The sequence below is a fragment of the Hippocampus bargibanti genome, linkage group LG12, assembly GCF_051943395.1.
Source record: "Hippocampus bargibanti isolate YZ-2025 linkage group LG12, ASM5194339v1, whole genome shotgun sequence".
NCBI classification, from domain to species: domain Eukaryota; kingdom Metazoa; phylum Chordata; class Actinopteri; order Syngnathiformes; family Syngnathidae; genus Hippocampus; species Hippocampus bargibanti.
Window position 1 is genome coordinate 8,903,626 of NC_142745.1, and position 17,552 is coordinate 8,921,177.

Below are 17,552 nucleotides of genomic sequence, written 5' to 3' on the forward strand. Positions count from 1 at the left end.
AGGAGGAGCACGAACGGAGCGGTAGCGCTGAACACAAGCCCGGCCAGCAGCATCAGCATCTCTCCCGGAGGCAAGGAGCGCACAACCCCGGGCACAGATCGCCATTTAGGTACGTTTTTTTTTTTAACTCGCATTGATTTCCACGTTTCTATAAATACAAAATATTAAATGTCCATAGCTGTCACCCGTGTGGATGAACCTTTAACGATGCGGTCTTGCTTTGCGTGTCACATCCTTGAGTGGTGCAGTACACCCACAGTGCTGACTGCACGCTTGCAAGGACAATTTTTCAATTTGAGCAAACATGTCTCTCTGTTTAAAACTCATTTTCACAGTAGATCGCTATCCACGCATTACAGTTTCATTTAAAACTTTGAATTCACTTATTAAGGTTGATATTTGTCTAAACATGTTAAATGCTGTCATCATCCTCTCTCCTGGCTATGCATGTTATTCTTTTTTTTTTGTCTCCGTGCTTTTTTTGACTGGTCCTCTTTGTCCTACTTCCAGCTCCTATGTTGGTCCTTTTTTATCAAGTCTGCCTGTTGGCAAAAGATGTGGCTGTATATTTTGGTTAATGGAAGGTACAATTAAACAGTCTAGAAGGCTTGACATTCATGAGTAGCTTGAAATGTGCTTTATGAATTTATTAGTTATTTGAGCCCTCTATGAATTGTTGCATGTATTCTTGCAATGAAATAACACAGCACCACCAAAAATAAACACAAATAAAAAAACTCACAGATTTTTGCATCTGTGTATATCTTGCTCTCAATGTATGTACAATATTTTTGGGCTCTCGGACACTAATAGTAAAATGCACCTTATGATCGTACTTTTATTGCTCAACACGGAATACAATGGGCTGTAATACCAGGATATAAGTAATAGTCTGGAATGAAACAGGATGTCAGCTATTTTGGTTGGAGGAAGCCTCTGTGGTTGAATTCCAAGGCTCTGAGTTTGTCAAACTTCTAAGGCAATGGTTCTTAACCTCGGTTCAATCGAACCCCATGGGGTTCGGCGAATCAGTCTCAGGGGTTGGACCCGACTATTATGGGTATGGCATCCAACATTCACACGGGTATTGCATATCATGTGCGTACTAGTAATGACCACCGTTCTAAAATTTAAGCTGAGTTTGGACGCAAACATTTCCCGCAATTGACAACTCAGATTGTCAGTGGATGTCAATGCCAAAATGTACATCTGCCTAGCGATTGGCTAGAAACCAATCAAGTGCACCCTGCTTTTCTTGCCGAAAGTCAGCTGGGAGAGGCTCCATTTTACCTGGAGCTATAAGGAGGACAAGCGCTACACAGAAAATAGATGGATTATATTTTGTCATCATCATTCAGTGAAGTCAAACGTGAGCTGCACTGACCATTACTCACATCAGATGATGTGAAGTAATGGATCTATTGTACATGAGCATACTCTCTGCAATCCAGATGTAATTATGGATATTGTATACAGAGCACTATTCAAGTTAAAAAACACACACACACATATACATACACAAAAAACACACTATTCCAACTACTGCCATTATTCTTCTGTTATTTGTGACAAAAATTCATATTTTTCAACATGTGCTGTCTTTTGCCGGGGGCTAACAAATGAATTGTGCATGCTGCTCATCTGGTTTACTTTCAGCTGTAGTGTGGCGAATCCCATCAGTGCGACAGCATGCCTTTAGGAGAGGACGGCAATGGGTGGAAGAAAAAGACGTCCGACATTAAAGAGCATTATGACTTCAAAGAAGTGCTGGGGACGTAAGTTGGAACACCCTTGACACAGTTAAGGATGCGAAGTTGGATCTTTTTTTTGGAAGCCATTTAAACATCCATTGTTTTGACAAAACTATGATCCAAATGTTCTTATACCACTATCTCCTAACCTCTAAAGTGGGGGATACAGTGATACCTCAGCTTACGAACTTAATTGGTTCCCAGAACGTGTGTGTAAGGTGAAAAGTGTGTCTTCCAAACATTAATTTCCCATTGGAAACCATTAAAAATCAGAATAATCCGTTTCCAGGTCCCCATAAAACATATTTTTCTGCAACATAAGTCCTAAAACTACACAAAATATACCTTATTTTATGTATAATAAATGTGCTATTGTATTGTAATTAAAGAAATAAACTGTACTGTATAATACAGTCGTTTTATTTACCTTTGTGATCGTCGTTGATGTAGTTGCCTCTTGATGATAAACGAGTGAAGTTGCCGTGCTTTCTCGGCGATAATACACACACACATTATCCCCTGCTCGCTGCTTTTCGTTCATCCAAATCAACAGAAGTTTTTCAACCTCTTCTATTGCCTGGGACCATTGCTTAGACAACACAGAAACACCCTTATCCACACGTGGCAATGGTCGACTTAGCATACTGACACTTGGACGCTAAGTCATACAAACGCACACCTTGTCCGTGTTTCTCAATGATCTCCTTCTGCTCGACTGTAATGTTGTTTTGTGATCTCTTCGGCTGAACACGAGCCTGTGGTGGGGTCTTTTTCGGTCCCATAATACCAAATGTACCCTTGATAACAAACCACGTATGCCACGTATGCACTCAGAGAAAGGAGGTATGGAAAAGTAGTCCATAAGCCACGGTGGCGCTGTTAGGCCGTGTGGTTTGGTGTCCTTCTGCTGAAAACTAGTTCGCCAGCCATCGTGGCGCGCCGTGTGTTTCCCGAAAACTAGTTTGTATGCCAAGATTATATTCTCGCGAATTTAATGTTGGTAAGGTGAAAGGTTCGTTAGCTAAAGCGTTCGTAAGACGAGGCATCACTGTAGTTGGGTTTCCCACAAATAGCCTGGCTGCTAGCATCAAACTAACCTGTTGCGTGAACACATGACTGAAGTTAATATTAGAGGTAAAATGTCTTCTTAAAAGAAAACAAGGGAGCACAACAGTCCAGTTTTAAATCCGTGCCTGAGAATGAAATAACCTAGATATATAAGAATATTCATGCACACAAATCAATCAATCAATAATGTCAATAATCTGTGGCATAGTCACTTAGTTAATTAGTATTGTTGGTGTGTGTGTAAAGTGGTTCACGCTAGCGTTCACTTTGATCTGAAAATTCGTTCATAACCTCTTACATTTTCAGTTGACTGAGTAGATAGCGGGTGGCCTGGAAGTCAAGTGGTTAGCACACAGACGTCACAGTGCAGAGGTCATGGGTTGAATCCCCGCTCCAGCCTCCCTATGAGGAGTTTACATGTTCTCCCCGGGCCTCTGTGGGTTTTCTCCAGGTCCTCCGGTTTACACTCACATTCCAAAAAAAAAAAAACATGCATGGCAGGGTTATTGAACACTCCAAATTGTCCCTCGGTGTGAGTGTGATCGTGGATGGTTAGTCACTGTGTGTGTTTGGATTGGTTGGAAACCGGTTCAGGGTGTCCTCTGTCTCCTGGGATAGACTCCAGCAACCCCTGAAACCCTAGTGAGAATAAAGCAGTCCGGATTATGAATGAATTATTCCCTGTTATGTCATACCGATTGTATTTGTATTCAAATTGTCAGTGTTGCCAGACCTGACATTAATGTGTCAATGGAAAGCTCTTTAAGGCTGAGAGAGATGATTACAGGAATTCAGTGCATGAGGTTAATTGATTTATATTATGTTCAATTCTGTCTAATCCTCACAGTTTAAGGCCCAGTCGGGTGTCAGGACAAAGTGTCCACATTCGAAGGGATAACACAGGAAGATGCTTGCGTTGCGTGTTCTTCGTCACACAAACACACTGCAGTGAAATGGCATCATGAATAATCGGAAGTGTTGGTGCACTGCTCATGTCTCACTTTGGCTTGGGGCCCTTTGAGCCATCGACGTACAGTCTTCTCAATATAATTATTATACGCTGGAGATGAAAGAGTCACTCAGTTTGTTAGCATAACAGTGGTTAGTTTAACAGGATTGCCAGTCATATGGTTGGACAGGTTGTCAATTAGCATCGTCCTGATAGTTATCGTCGTGATATATGTTAGTTACGCAGTCAACAAGAATAGTCAGTCATCAGATATTGCTGATTTGTTAGCTTGACAATTTGTACAATTTGCCTCATCAAACTGTTATGTTGGCTAGTTTTAAGTTTTAAGTAATTAGGGGCCAATTGCCCCCCTCCCTTTTCTTTTTTTTTTCTTTTTATAGTGGATAAGTAGCAGAATTAGCAAAGTCAGTCAGGATAATTAATTGGTTTGTAAATTATCTAATTGCATAGTCAATTAGCAAAGCAAGGCTAGAATAGTCAATACACACATTAGCATAATTAGTCTGCTGAGATAACTTTTCGATCAGTTTGGCAAGCAAAGTCACTGAGTTTATGGACTCAGTGAGCATGACGAATCAGTCAGTTGGTTCGTTGCTTAGTTAATTTGAAACATTTGCATTGTCAATGAGACACCTCTTGTATATATATATATATAAATACAGCCATGGGTATCTACAGCAATCTAAACCATCTCTGTTGTGATTAGTTTAGCGCAGGTCAGCATGATAGTAATAATCAACGTTAGTTATTTATGTTTCTCGTTAGTCATGCAGTGGAAAGCTTTTACAATGGGCTCTTAGGTGTAAATGTCATCCATGCAAAATAACAGTATGTAGTGCTCTGCATCAAATCCGCAGAGAGCCGAGTCTCCAAGGTGCAATGAGCAAGTAGATGCTTAATTACACGAGTCTCACGGCAACAGTTGCAACGTGTGACTGTGCACCTGCTCTCTAGACTCCGAGAGTCACCCACAAATATTAGGTTTTATGTGCTTGAGCTTTAATTCTGGGATGAACTTAATAGACGACAATAAAATGGTCTGTGAAAGTAATAAAGAAAAACAGATTTTTAGTTTTGTTCCTGTGTTCTAAATACTGCCTATGGTCACATGGTCTTTTTTTCTTCTTTCGTGGCATTGTTGTACTCTCAACAATGTCCACGGCCTCCTTCTGTGCTTGCCCCACACTCCTGTGTAAACACGTCATTCTCCCCCTCACCAGCATCTGCAGTCTAGTATCTTCTGGAAAACAGCATTGCAATATTTACATTGATTAGAAGTGAATATCGTAATATCATTGTCATTATTTATTTCGAGTAGGTGCTGTTCCTGTAAATGTCTATGTGTGAGTGTTGTGCTGGACTCTTCTTTGGAACTTTTTTTCGACCTTGCCCCATCCTGACAATATAACCACTTTGAATTATTCATCCAGTGACTACCACACGCACGCCGCATACACAAAAAAAAAGTGCATCCAGATGCTTAGATGCAAAGGGTGCTGCTTATTTGTTGTATCATCATATTTGTCGCCTTAATGTAAATCTAATTCAGCTCGCAGGTATCTTGCTAAAGTATCACCACCATGTCACTTGATATACTGTACCTTGTCTCTAGTAGGTAAATTATGATGTCATATATGCAACGTAAAAACAATAACAGATGAGAATCTCAATGTGTTTTTTTGGGCAAAATAGTTATGTATGTAGTATGAGTAAAAGTAAAAGTAATGTCAATCAGGAAATCAGTCTACATTTAAAAGATGCTCTTACTTGTCATTTGACATATGACTCGATTACGGTTTGTCCCATTGAGTGGGTCACTACAGTGGATGTAAAAAGTCTACACACCCCTTAATAGGTGTTTTGGGGATAGGAAAGTACAAATTAAAGTTAAATCGTTTCAAAACGTTTTCAAAAAAATAAGGCATCTTATAACCTGGACAAATTAATTATCAAAATAGCTTTTTGAAAAGGGAAGTAAAAATAAATGAATTGCTAAAGTGTGCACATCTTTTAAGTGGAATGTGGCTGTGTTCATATCACTGGTCATATTTATTTTGGAATACTATTTTTTTGCTTTGATTCCAAATCTGCAATATAATAATAATAATAATTAAAAAATAATAATTAATTGTATTTATAATTAATTATATATAAATAGTATTATTATTATTATTAATAATAATAATAATAATAATAATAATAATAATAATAATAATAATAATAATAATAATAATAATAATAATAATAATAATAATAATGTCATTTAATATGCTATTTAACAATTTTGTGTAGTTTGGCAGCAGGTGGATTCCCTGGAATGTCATAACTGTAAATTGAGGATTGTAAAATATTTTGGGGTATATATTGCTGATCAGTGCAATTCACCAAAGACATTCAAAACTTGTTAATTGGAAGTCAGCATAAATTCCATGATTTAAAATGCCTCAGATTAATCCCAAGTAAATTTTACATGCCCAAGTAAGTTTAATAAATTCTTTTAGATTTTGTCCTATCATTCACGCTATTGTGAACTGTTTTTTGTTGTGTTTACTTCGCCCCTTATTTGATATGTTGTGTTGTGTGTGTGTGACACTTTGACATGTCTGAACTCACAGAACTTTTATGGTGAATGTCAAGTGTCTCTGACATCAAACAGTACTATCAAAATGAACTTCCCTGGTATTGCTTCACATTTCCAGGGGTGCTTTCTCTGAGGTGCTTCTTGCCGAGGAGAAGAGGACACAAAGGCTAGTGGCTATCAAGTGCATCCCTAAGAAAGCACTGGAAGGCAAAGAGAACAACATAGAAAATGAGATCGCAGTACTGCACAGGTGAGTTGACCACCCTCAAAAATGACTCCCGTTGGTCCAGTTGGAAGAACCCCAGGCACTTTCTATGCATGAGGTCAAGTGAACAGCCACCAAAACGCATGGTGTCAATAGAAACACTAGGATTGTGCACCGGAAATGTCAGGAGTAAAGAAGATAGACCTATTTTTAGTGTCCCAGTTGCCAGGGCAACAGCACAGAGAGGTGGAGTTGGTGTGGAGTTCCCTGAAGCAATGTATCGAAGAGAAGGAGACATAAAGGGTGGAGAAGAAGAGAGAGGGTGGGTGGTATGGACTAAAATTTGAAGTCACTATTAAGCCAATAAAAGAGCATTACATGGGGGGGAGGGAAACAATCTGGAAAAGAGCGCACTTGCTCACCCTGCAATATCCTCTATCATCTGCCACAGTGTTAAAGTGACATATTCTCACAATCTCACATGTTGATAAGCGATGCCCTGCTGGAGGCTTCACACTGCATATTTTACACTTCCCGTCGTTTAAAAATCTGCTCCCGAGTAGCACATTCATCAGCCCATCACAACTGCGTCCGTGCATTATCTGACACTTACTAACAATAATGCCATCACGCAACAATAATGCCATCTGGTGACCGCTTTACATCGAGCAGAAGAGGAATGTTCTAGACAGTAATTATGCTTTCATGACTTTTTCAGAATCAAGCACCCGAACATCGTCTCGCTAGAGGATATCTTCGAAAGCACGTCTCATCTGTACCTAGTCATGCAGCTGTGAGTTCTCCTTTCAATTCAAGAGCTGCTAATTTGGCATTATAATTTGGGGTTGAGGGTGTTCGGAGAGAAAAAAACTGATGTTTTTTTGTGCCGTTTTATTACATTCTACAAAGCGGTATACATTCTTTTAAAATGATGCTGTGCTGTTATGTTCTACTGAGCATGCAGCATAGTCGCTTCCAAATAAAATATGCAAACCTTTCAGCAGCAGCAGAAGCAGCAGCAGCATTTTTTTAATGGAAAGAGATCGCGTTCCAGTCAGTCCAGATGGACATTCATGACTAATTCCTACGCGGGTAAAAATGCCTTATTTACTGCCCAGCCAGAATTTCATGATAAGTGATCTTATGGGTCAAAATCAAAGAGTATTTGTGCAATATTAAAGTCACACAAAGCTTTTGTCAGTGTCAGCTTTAGGTTAAACCTACGTTGAAATAAAAACTCCAAAACTGAGTCTGGAGGAACCCAGTCTGTCATTTTGCTGTGATTGTCAATCCAGCTACAGCTGGTATTTGGAGGTGTTTAACCTAACAATCTACGTTGGACTGTGAAGCAGATTTCCTCAGTGCTATGTTCTCAACTGACTTAAATTTAGCAAAAGCATCAGAGGACATCCTTGTGGTACCACAATTTTTTTAACCTGTATTTTTCCTACACATGTATGTATGTATGTATGTATGTATGTATGTATGTATGTATGTATGTATGTATGTATGTATGTATGTATGTATGTATGTATGTATGTATGTATTTATTTATACATTTATGTATTTATGCATTTATTTATACATGTATTTATACATTTATTTATTTATACGTTTACTTATACATCTATATATACACATTTATTTATTTATACATCTATATATACATTTATTTATACATCTATTTATGCATTTATTAATTCATGTATGCATTAATTTCATTTATGTATTCATGTATGTATTCATGTGATCTACCTACCTAACTACCTACGACCCATGTCCATCCATCCATCTATCTATCCATCCATCCATCCATCCATCCATCCATCCATCCATCCATCCATCCCACCCACCCATTTTTTTTTCTTTTCTTGATCAATACTAAGCTGACGTTTGTAGATGCTTTAGCAATTACACACGACAGTAACGAAGAACTCCTCAAGGCTGTTGGGGAGCCATTTGTGTTCAACTTGTCAGCTTGTCATTTTTGCTTTGAGCATCAATACAAACCGCAGCCTGTCACTCAGTTACAATTAAGATCAGCTTCACTCTTATCGTGCAGTGTGTCAGGTGGCGAGTTGTTTGACAGGATCGTGGAGAAGGGCTTCTACACAGAGAGAGATGCCAGCCAGCTCATCCATCAGATCTTGGATGCCGTTAAATATCTTCATGATATGGGGATTGTGCACAGAGACTTAAAGGTGGGAAGGGAAAAAAGCGTCAAATACCGCAGCCTGCATTCGGCTTATTTGCTCTCATGATGCCTCTATTTGCAGCCGGAGAATTTGTTGTATGACAGCATGGACGAAGACTCAAAGATCATGATCAGTGACTTCGGCCTGTCTAAAATCGAAGGAGCAGGCAGTGTTATGTCAACAGCCTGCGGGACTCCCGGATATGTGGGTAAGGCATTTAGTTCATGGGTGAGCCACTCCTTGCTTTTGTATGCTCAGCACTCTGTGGCTCAGCTGACATTCTCTTGTGTACGTTGTCTCATGAGAGTGTCTCTCATCCCCTACTAAGTCAAGTTCAAGTGATCTATGAGTACTCCCTCTACTCTGTTAAACGTGACTCTGTTGCTCACCAAGGTCAAGATGACTTTGAATGCTATCCTCACCTGTGCTGTAAATTTGTGTGTGTTGCACAGCTCCTGAAGTGCTTGCGCAGAAACCGTACAGCAAAGCAGTCGATTGCTGGTCCATAGGAGTTATTTCTTATATTTTGTGAGTTTGATTTTTTTTCCATTTGTTGTAAAGGTAAAATCGGCCACAAAATGCAATTTGTGCACAAATTGGGTTGGTGATAAATGTTCATTAAATTCTGTCATACAAGCGGCAGCACTACAAGATTATTTTATTAGTATTTTTCCATATTTAAGTCGCATCGGACTATAAGGCGCACTTTCAATGAATGAAACATAAATTTCAAAACATTATACTATATAAAAGGCACACCACATTATAAGGCGCTTCAGTAGAGGCTGGCGTTACGCACGACTTCTTCTACGGGGAAATGGAGTCGTGGCTGCTGACAGTCGTTGCGAGACCTGTTGTGGCTCAATATGACTTCACATACTGTATGTAGCGCACCTGCGTATAAGGCGCATGGTCATCTTTCGAAGAAAATGAAGGCTTTTGGGTGCACCGTATACACCGGAAAATGGGATATTGATAAAGTTTTGACATCTTTCACTGAATTCAGGCTCTAGAAAGTATTTCAAATGAGAATGGATAAAATGATACCATGCTAACATGATAATATGCTAACATATGGCAAAAGAGCAAATGTCCTGAATGACAGAAAATGTGTCCATTAATCCAAGATTGGTTTTCATGGTTAAACTTTATTGTACCTAATCATTGGTGTATTCTATGCTTCAACATACTTTTAGACTTTGTGGTTATCCTCCATTTTACGATGAAAATGATGCCAAGTTGTTTGAACAAATCCTGAAAGCAGAGTATGAATTTGACTCGCCGTACTGGGACGACATATGTGATTCAGGTATCCCGAGAACTAATACTTGGAGAAGAATCAGAAAACACATGATAATCATAAACTCACCTTTTTTTGTAGCCAAAGACTTCATCTGCCACATGATGGAGAAAGATCCTTCGAAAAGATACACGTGTGAACAGGCCCTCCAGCATCCATGGTAGGAACCATTGCTCACACTGCAAATAAAATCATTTCATTGGAATAGCTGAGAATTGTGGAAAAGTGTGTGTGTGCGTGTGTGTGTGTGTGTGTGTGTGAGAGGTTTGGTTTGGGGATATATAACGATAAACTGTCTGCATTTGCCTTTAAAGGACAACCGACGTCACTTTTTTGTTTCTTAACTGACATCAGAAAAACGTTTTATAGCATCTAAAATACCCAAAACACGCAGTATGATATTTTTATTCAAATGCAAAACACCAATAAAAATGACTTATAATAATGACTATGATTCAAATAGTTCTGAAGAGGAAAGCATACATGTTTGCAATCGATTAAATAATTTATTCCATGCCATTTTGAGGCAATATTGAGGGGAAATGTCTCAACGAAAAAGAGGCACAAAATGGCGACCTCCTGTGGCCACTTCCGTTTCCACAGGCTGATAAATTCCTAATGTGGAGCTTGGACGCCCTCTTCGAGCGGCTTTTGGGTGCAACACGAAGTCCCCAGATCAAACAAGTACAGGAAAATACATTGACGTGATGGAAGGACTGCTACAATGTGTCTTTTTTCGGTCAGGGGGCATTCCTTTAGTGATGTCACATACAGACTCGTCACCAACTCAAAAACAAGACTTCCTGAATATTCAGCGCGAGTCTTAAAACGTAAAATATGCTATATGTGGTGGAATCTTTTTAAAATACGCTTAGCAGAAGCCATTTGAAGCCATTTGACAAATTATGGACACAACTTGTTCGGAGACGTCGGTTGTCCTTTAACCCTTTCAGGGACGGTAGTCACTACAATGGGCAGATTATCATGTTATCAAGTTACAGTGTGCATGAAGCAGTTAATGTCTGTCTGGTTCACCTAAAGGCCATTTAACTAAACACTATTTGAAATAGGGTTTTACGAATATATTTTTAAATACACATAATTTAAATGTATGCAAAACACAAGAGATTATCAGAAAGCCGTATTAAGAAAAATGCAATACCCTGCTTAATATGTCATAAATACTGTATTTTACGGTGTATAAGGTGCACCAGAGTATAAGGCACACCCCCAATGAATGCCATATTTTCAAACGTATTCCATATATATAAGGTGCACCGGACTATAAGGCGCACCTTCAATGAATGAAAAAAAGTTTTCTAAATACAGTATCTAATATATAATATAAATATATAGTTTTCCAAAGATAAGACACACCACATTATAAGGTGCTATAGTAGAGGCTAGAGTTATACACTATTTCTTCTAAATTGTAGTTGGTGGCTGCTGACAGTAGTTGCGAGACCTGTTATGGCTCAATATTACTTCACTTACTGTATAAGGCGCACCTGCATATAAGGCACAGGGTTAGAAAATTAAGGCTTTTGGGTGCGACCAATACACCGGAAAATACTTACTCAGGATCGGTGGAGACACAGCTCTGGACAAGAACATCCATGAATCAGTCAGTGCTCAAATCAAGAAGAACTTTGCCAAAAGCAAGTGGAAGGTTAGTGATATGGTCGAAGCGCAACGTTTCTAGACGCTTTTGCGAATTACCCTTTTCTCTTTCCCTCAGCAAGCGTTCAACGCTACGGCAGTGGTACGTCACATGCGACGATTGCAACTGGGGACCAGCGTGGAGGGACCTAGTCAGATCACCCCGACCAGCCCCTGTCACGGACTCCTGCTACCTGAGGAGGAAGAGGAAGATGAGTTGGGGAACGGCGAGAACGAGAGCTGTGAGTTTGCAAAGCACTTCATGTTTTTATCATCTTTTTTTCCTCCAACACATACACCTTAGTTTACGAAATCGAAAGATGAACTCATCATTGAATGCCAGAAGATAAGCTTTGTAATAACAGAACATCGCATTAAATATGACAAAAAAGCAATCACTCACTGTAATAAAACACAAAATTAATGAACGCATCGCTGTGAACCCGGAACAACTTAATAATTCAGAACTGACGGGATATTAATGTTGTATTAGTGTTAATGACCCTTGATCCATCGATCAAGGGTCATTAACATGGTAATCTATTTGATAATGATGTACTTTATTCTATTTACCCTGTTCAGTTGTCCTCACTGTATTACTAGGTATAGCAGCACCTTTATAGACAAACAGCTTTCTCTGCGACAGTAGTTAGCTTCCAAATTGTACTAATTTGAAAACCTTTTTTTATATTAAGATAACAAATGCATTCCAGACCTTCAAATAATTGTACCGATTATGATTTTGTGTACTTTTGACATTTCTGTCGTAACATGGTAAACCACTTTAAACCCTTTCATTGACAATGGTCACTTCAGTGGACAGCTTATCCTGTTATCAGGGTACATGATATCATTATTATTATTATTATTATCATTATTATTATTATTATGACTGTAAAGTGTCCTTGAGAGTTTTGAAACGTGCTTAGAAATCAAATGTATGATTATTATTATTATTGGTGCATTAAAGGGTTAAAATAAGTCTAAAATAAAGTACAGGTGGCACCCAGGCTAAGAGTGGAGATTTGCCAGACTTAATCCACCACCGGGTGAAATTCAGAATTAATATTTATCCAGTAACTTGGCATAACAAAACAAGTGTATTCTCCCTGGATGCCAATTTAGAAAAAAATGTACAGTTTTTCTGACATATCAAATGGACAAGACATTTTCACTTATTGTTTTTAAAATTGACTAATATCAGTTACAGAGTACCGATTTTACTATGTTGTAATCATAGCTATTACTTGTTGTTAATACATGGTTCATAAATAGAAATAATAAAGTATAAGTGACTACTTACTTAAGTCTCACCATGTCACACACACACACACGCGCGCGCACACACACACACACGCACGCGCACACACACACACACACACACGCACACACACACACACACACACACACACAAGCCTGAAATCTGTTTGGACCGAACTCTAACAACAACCTACATGTACTAAGTGCAGTACATTCTGAGGGAAACAGTATCATTTTAAGAGAAGACACTGTTGGGAATAATTTAATTCAAGTTCATGAAACGAATATCAGAATTTAAGTTGCAAATGTAGGTCACAACTTCCCACCGACTACTTCCTTGAGGTACGATACTACCACATACTGCGTCTTGAAGGAACTTCTGGAATGAATAAGTATGGTGTGTATCTGGCATCTGTCCTGTCCAGTGTCCCATTACACCGATGACCGCCGTGGAAGCGCAGAGGGCAGCACGGACCGAGACAGCCTGAGGAGCTGTACTTACTGCTGCAGGCCGGCCAGTCGCATCTGAACACAACGTCACAGTCTTTTGATTAATTGAGATTCACCCCCTCTTCAAAAAAAAAAAAAAAAAAAAAAACCCAAAAAAACAATCATTCATACCCTCTGGAGTGCACAGAGAACTGCTGCTCACCCTGTCTGGCCAGGAAGGCAGAGTAACGATCGTAAGGTGCCCAGTGTGTAGACCGGTATTAATGATATGTCCCCAAATGGCAGACATCGAGCTTACGTTAGTTGTGACATTTATCTAGTTTTACCCTTTCAGGGACCGTGGTTATGACAGTGAACAGTTTATCATTTTATCAGGTTACAAGGTGCATGAAAGGGTTAATTAAAGGCCATCTGCTTGTTTTGCCTCCATTCGTCACCACGCATTCCTTTGTGTCACCACAAGGGGGTGTCACAAAGACTGAACGCATTCTGGGAGGCCCATCAGATGGCCCTCTGCTACCACAAACTGAGATACCAGGAGCCACTGACCTTAAAGGACAACCGATGTCCCTTTTTTATATCCTAATTGACATCAGAAAAACGTTTTATAGCATCTAAAATACCCAAAACACGCAGTATGATATTTTGATTCAAATGCAAAACACCAATAAAAATGACTTAAAGTGTCCAAAATCTGCAAAACATTGAGCTGCGAATTGGGCATTTTCAGAAAGTCCCGCCCCCAGTTCATGACATCACGCCAAGACGTCTTGCATTGCTGGAGAATGAAAACAATGGCTTCGGATTCGGAGAATATGCTTTCTTGTTACACATCCAGTTATGAATATGATTCAAATAGTTCTGAAGAGGAAAGCATACATGTTTGCAATCGATTAAAGAATTTATTCCATGCCATTTTGAGGCAACATTGGGGGGAAATCTATCACCAAATAGGAGACAGAAAATGGCGACCAAGCTCCGTGTGAGGAATTAATCAGCCCGTTTCCACAGGCTGATAAATTCCTTTCATGGAGCTTGGTCGCCCTCTTCTGGCTCTTTTTGGTGCAACATGACGTTTTCAGACCAAACAAGTCCAGCAAAATATATTGACGTGATGGAAGGACTGCTACAATGTGTCCTTTTTTCGGTCAGGGGCGTTCCTTCAGTGACGTCATGTACGGACTCATCACCAACTCAAAAACAAGACTTCCAGAATATTCAGTGCGAGTCTTAAAACGTAAAATATAGCGATATGCGGTGGAATCTTTGTAAGATACGCTCAGTAGAAGTCATTTGAAGCCTTTTTACAAATTATGGACACAACTTGTCCAGAGATGTCGGTTGTCCTTTAAATTGGCAGTGTGTGTCTTCAGAAGGTTGCAATATAAAGACTGGAAGACTCACAGAAAGACTTAGAAGTAGAGACATTGAGAAATGGATAGGTTCATTCATGGATCCACCCGCCTGTTGTACATTGGCATTACTGAGAGAACTCAGAGTGGTGCAGAAAGGACTGTAAAGGTTATAGTTAATTGTACCTGTAATTTACTTCTCAGTGTGAAGTCTGGCCCTGTTCAGTTGAACGTAAAGCTTATATACTTGCAGGAAACGCCATGGAGTTACACCGATTAACTGTAACTTCTGCCATCTAGTGGAAGAGTATGTCATGGTATTGCTAGTCACGAAGTGACTGACAAAAAACTAAGACAAGCCGAGATCAATACAATCCAATACAAGACATAGTGGCTTATATAGCGCTTTAACAACAGCTGAAACTGCAACAAAGCGCTTAACATGGACAACTACATTCAAACAGCTCATTTTGACTGAAATCGTCATTCGTGACGTATAAACGCACGTTTGGAATAGGGCTCGGCCGATTAATCCATGACAAACAATGCTTCAGTGAGAAATGCAAGTAATTTGTAGTAAATAAATAATACTTTTCAGACTAATTGAGTGAAATTGAACAATTTCTTATGAGCATTCAAAACATACTGAATAGAATGCTTATGAGTCACTCGTCAAACTGGTGTTCAAATGACTGTGAAAAACTCCCCTTTTCTCTGGCTCAAACTGGGTTGGTGACAAGCAGTTCTGATCTGAAAGTACAGTATCGGAATGTAGGCAGGTGAGGGAAGGGGTTGGACAACATGAAAGTTTCAATTTTCAGGGGGGGGGGGGGGTGTCTGGCTGTTTTGTTATTCGTCTCACACTGAGATCCCCCACACCATGCATCACCACCACCGTTCTACAGAATTTGATGTAATGGGATGTCGAAACACTGCATGATGTAGTAAAGCTTCCCTTCCGCCAAAAAGATAAATTCAACCATTTTCTTTGTGAAAAGGTAGACCACACCCTGAACTGCTTTGCAGTCAATCTGATGTAAAGTGTTGATGAAACCCCCATCTGGAAAATGGAATCCACAAATTCTCATTATTAAAAAACAAAAAACAAAACATAGTTCCTGCCTGGGATCTCAGTGTGGGCGCTTGGCCTGCTCTGTGCTGTGCAACCTCTCGTGGAAGTTAGTCTACCGTTTGCATGACCTGGTAAATTCAATATGTTTACATGAATGATAATACCTTAGTATACACATGATGATGACTATGATTATTATGATCATTTTTAATATTATTATTATTACTACTGTGTTGTATTGACAATGATGTACTTCTGTAATTCTTTTGAGCTATATAATGTGAAGTGAGTAACACCAAAAGTAATGTTGACAAAGTACAAAAACACAGCACAGTAGACATATTGTTCGACATTTCTCCCAATTTTTTTTTGTGTATTCACTTGTAAATGACTAGTTGGACAAAAGTATTGGGACACAAAACACCGACACCGGAAATGGAGGAAAATAGATACAAAGATACAAACCACCGTGCTGTTTGGTGTTTGTGAACTCAATTCATGCTACAACAAAAGAGCAATTTGGGAGATAGTAAATAATAATTCAAAAAAGAAAAAAAAACATTTACTGCCATTCCCGCTTGGAGTTTAATGACAAACAAAACAAAAAACAAGTTCACAAAAACACTCACAGATGCATCTCTATATTATACTGCCCCCAGGTGGCCAAGCAATGCACATCAGAATAAACAGACTCAATGTCCATTGATCTGAAGCAAAAAAAGTATGGCAAATACGATTTTTACATTTTATTTTGTTGAGCCGGTCTAACTAACAATATCTTTTTGGTTGAGATTACCACTCATACATGATAATAAAATATGAATAATTACATAGTCATATGAATACTTGTGTGTCCCAATGCCTTTGCCCTTGTCTTATTCATCTCAAAGTCCTCTTTTGTGTGTAGCGGTTTAAAAAAATACATATCCTGTTTGGACAGATGTATCAACTGCAACACAAAAAAAGGTTCAAAGGATAAAAGGGAAAAAAATCACTTGGACCCAAAGCCATACTCATGAAGTAGAAATGCATGTGTGCACATTCATCTTTTAGTATGTGACTTGGAAAAAATAGATCGATAAGAATCTCAGACAGAAAAGAAAAAGAAGACAATTTGGGGATAGTGATATGAATCTATTCTTTAGTCACATAATCATCAAATTAAGCTGTTTCGTGTATATGTGTGCGTGCGTAAATTCTATTTCGAGATATTTTACTTATATGACCGCACTGACCCATGCTTCAAATCAGTTCACGATATTGTGCAGTGAAAAAAGAAAGCAATCACTCTGTGTTTCTACAAGATGTGTAAAATATGCAAATCGCGCATGAAGGGCTTCATTCAATGTCAAATCGCCATCTTTGGGCCACTTTGATATACATTACTCATACATGTTGTGTATGCTTGTTTCACCAATCCAAACATGTCCAAACGCATAAAAAAGAAGCACACATAGCACACATGTAAATACACACATATGCACACACATATATATATATATATATATATATATATATATATATATATATACATATATATATATATATATATATATATATATATATATATATATATATATATATATATATATATATATATATATATATATATATACACACACACACACACACACACAAGTATATATTGTATATCCTTTTTGTAAAGCTGTTTTGAGCTACAAACATATG

General features: G+C 38.7%; 2 protein-coding genes across 3 annotated transcripts in view; one reads left to right on the forward strand and one right to left on the reverse strand.

Annotated features, from left to right (window-relative positions):
• camk1a (calcium/calmodulin dependent protein kinase Ia) lies at positions 1 to 17,356 on the forward strand. The gene is made up of 12 exons (XM_089009294.1): positions 1 to 109; positions 1,657 to 1,775; positions 6,489 to 6,620; positions 7,294 to 7,368; positions 8,638 to 8,776; positions 8,852 to 8,978; positions 9,223 to 9,298; positions 9,967 to 10,079; positions 10,152 to 10,230; positions 11,652 to 11,739; positions 11,809 to 11,971; positions 13,415 to 17,356. The coding sequence occupies exons 2-12, from the start codon at positions 1,690 to 1,692 to the stop codon at positions 13,516 to 13,518; spliced, it is 1,182 nt and encodes a 393-aa protein (XP_088865420.1). The 5' UTR covers positions 1 to 109; positions 1,657 to 1,689; the 3' UTR covers positions 13,519 to 17,356.
• The window catches only part of LOC148890357 (protein FAM3C-like), a 25,893-nt gene continuing 21,717 nt past the window's right edge, over positions 13,377 to 17,552 (reverse strand). For both annotated transcript variants that reach the window (XM_089009296.1, XM_089009297.1), the window contains one exon: positions 13,377 to 13,514. The gene's annotated coding sequence lies outside the window, so the exon portion shown is untranslated. The remainder of the gene's footprint in view (positions 13,515 to 17,552) is intronic.

Coding starts and splice junctions, on each gene's coding strand:
- camk1a (XM_089009294.1), top strand. CDS start 1,690: ATGCCTTTAGGAGAGGACGGCAATGGGTGGAAGAAAAAGACGTCCGAC. Junction 10,080..10,151: donor GGACGACATATGTGATTCAG/GTATCCCGAGAA, acceptor CTTTTTTTGTAG/CCAAAGACTTCATCTGCCAC. Junction 11,740..11,808: donor TTGCCAAAAGCAAGTGGAAG/GTTAGTGATATG, acceptor TCTTTCCCTCAG/CAAGCGTTCAACGCTACGGC.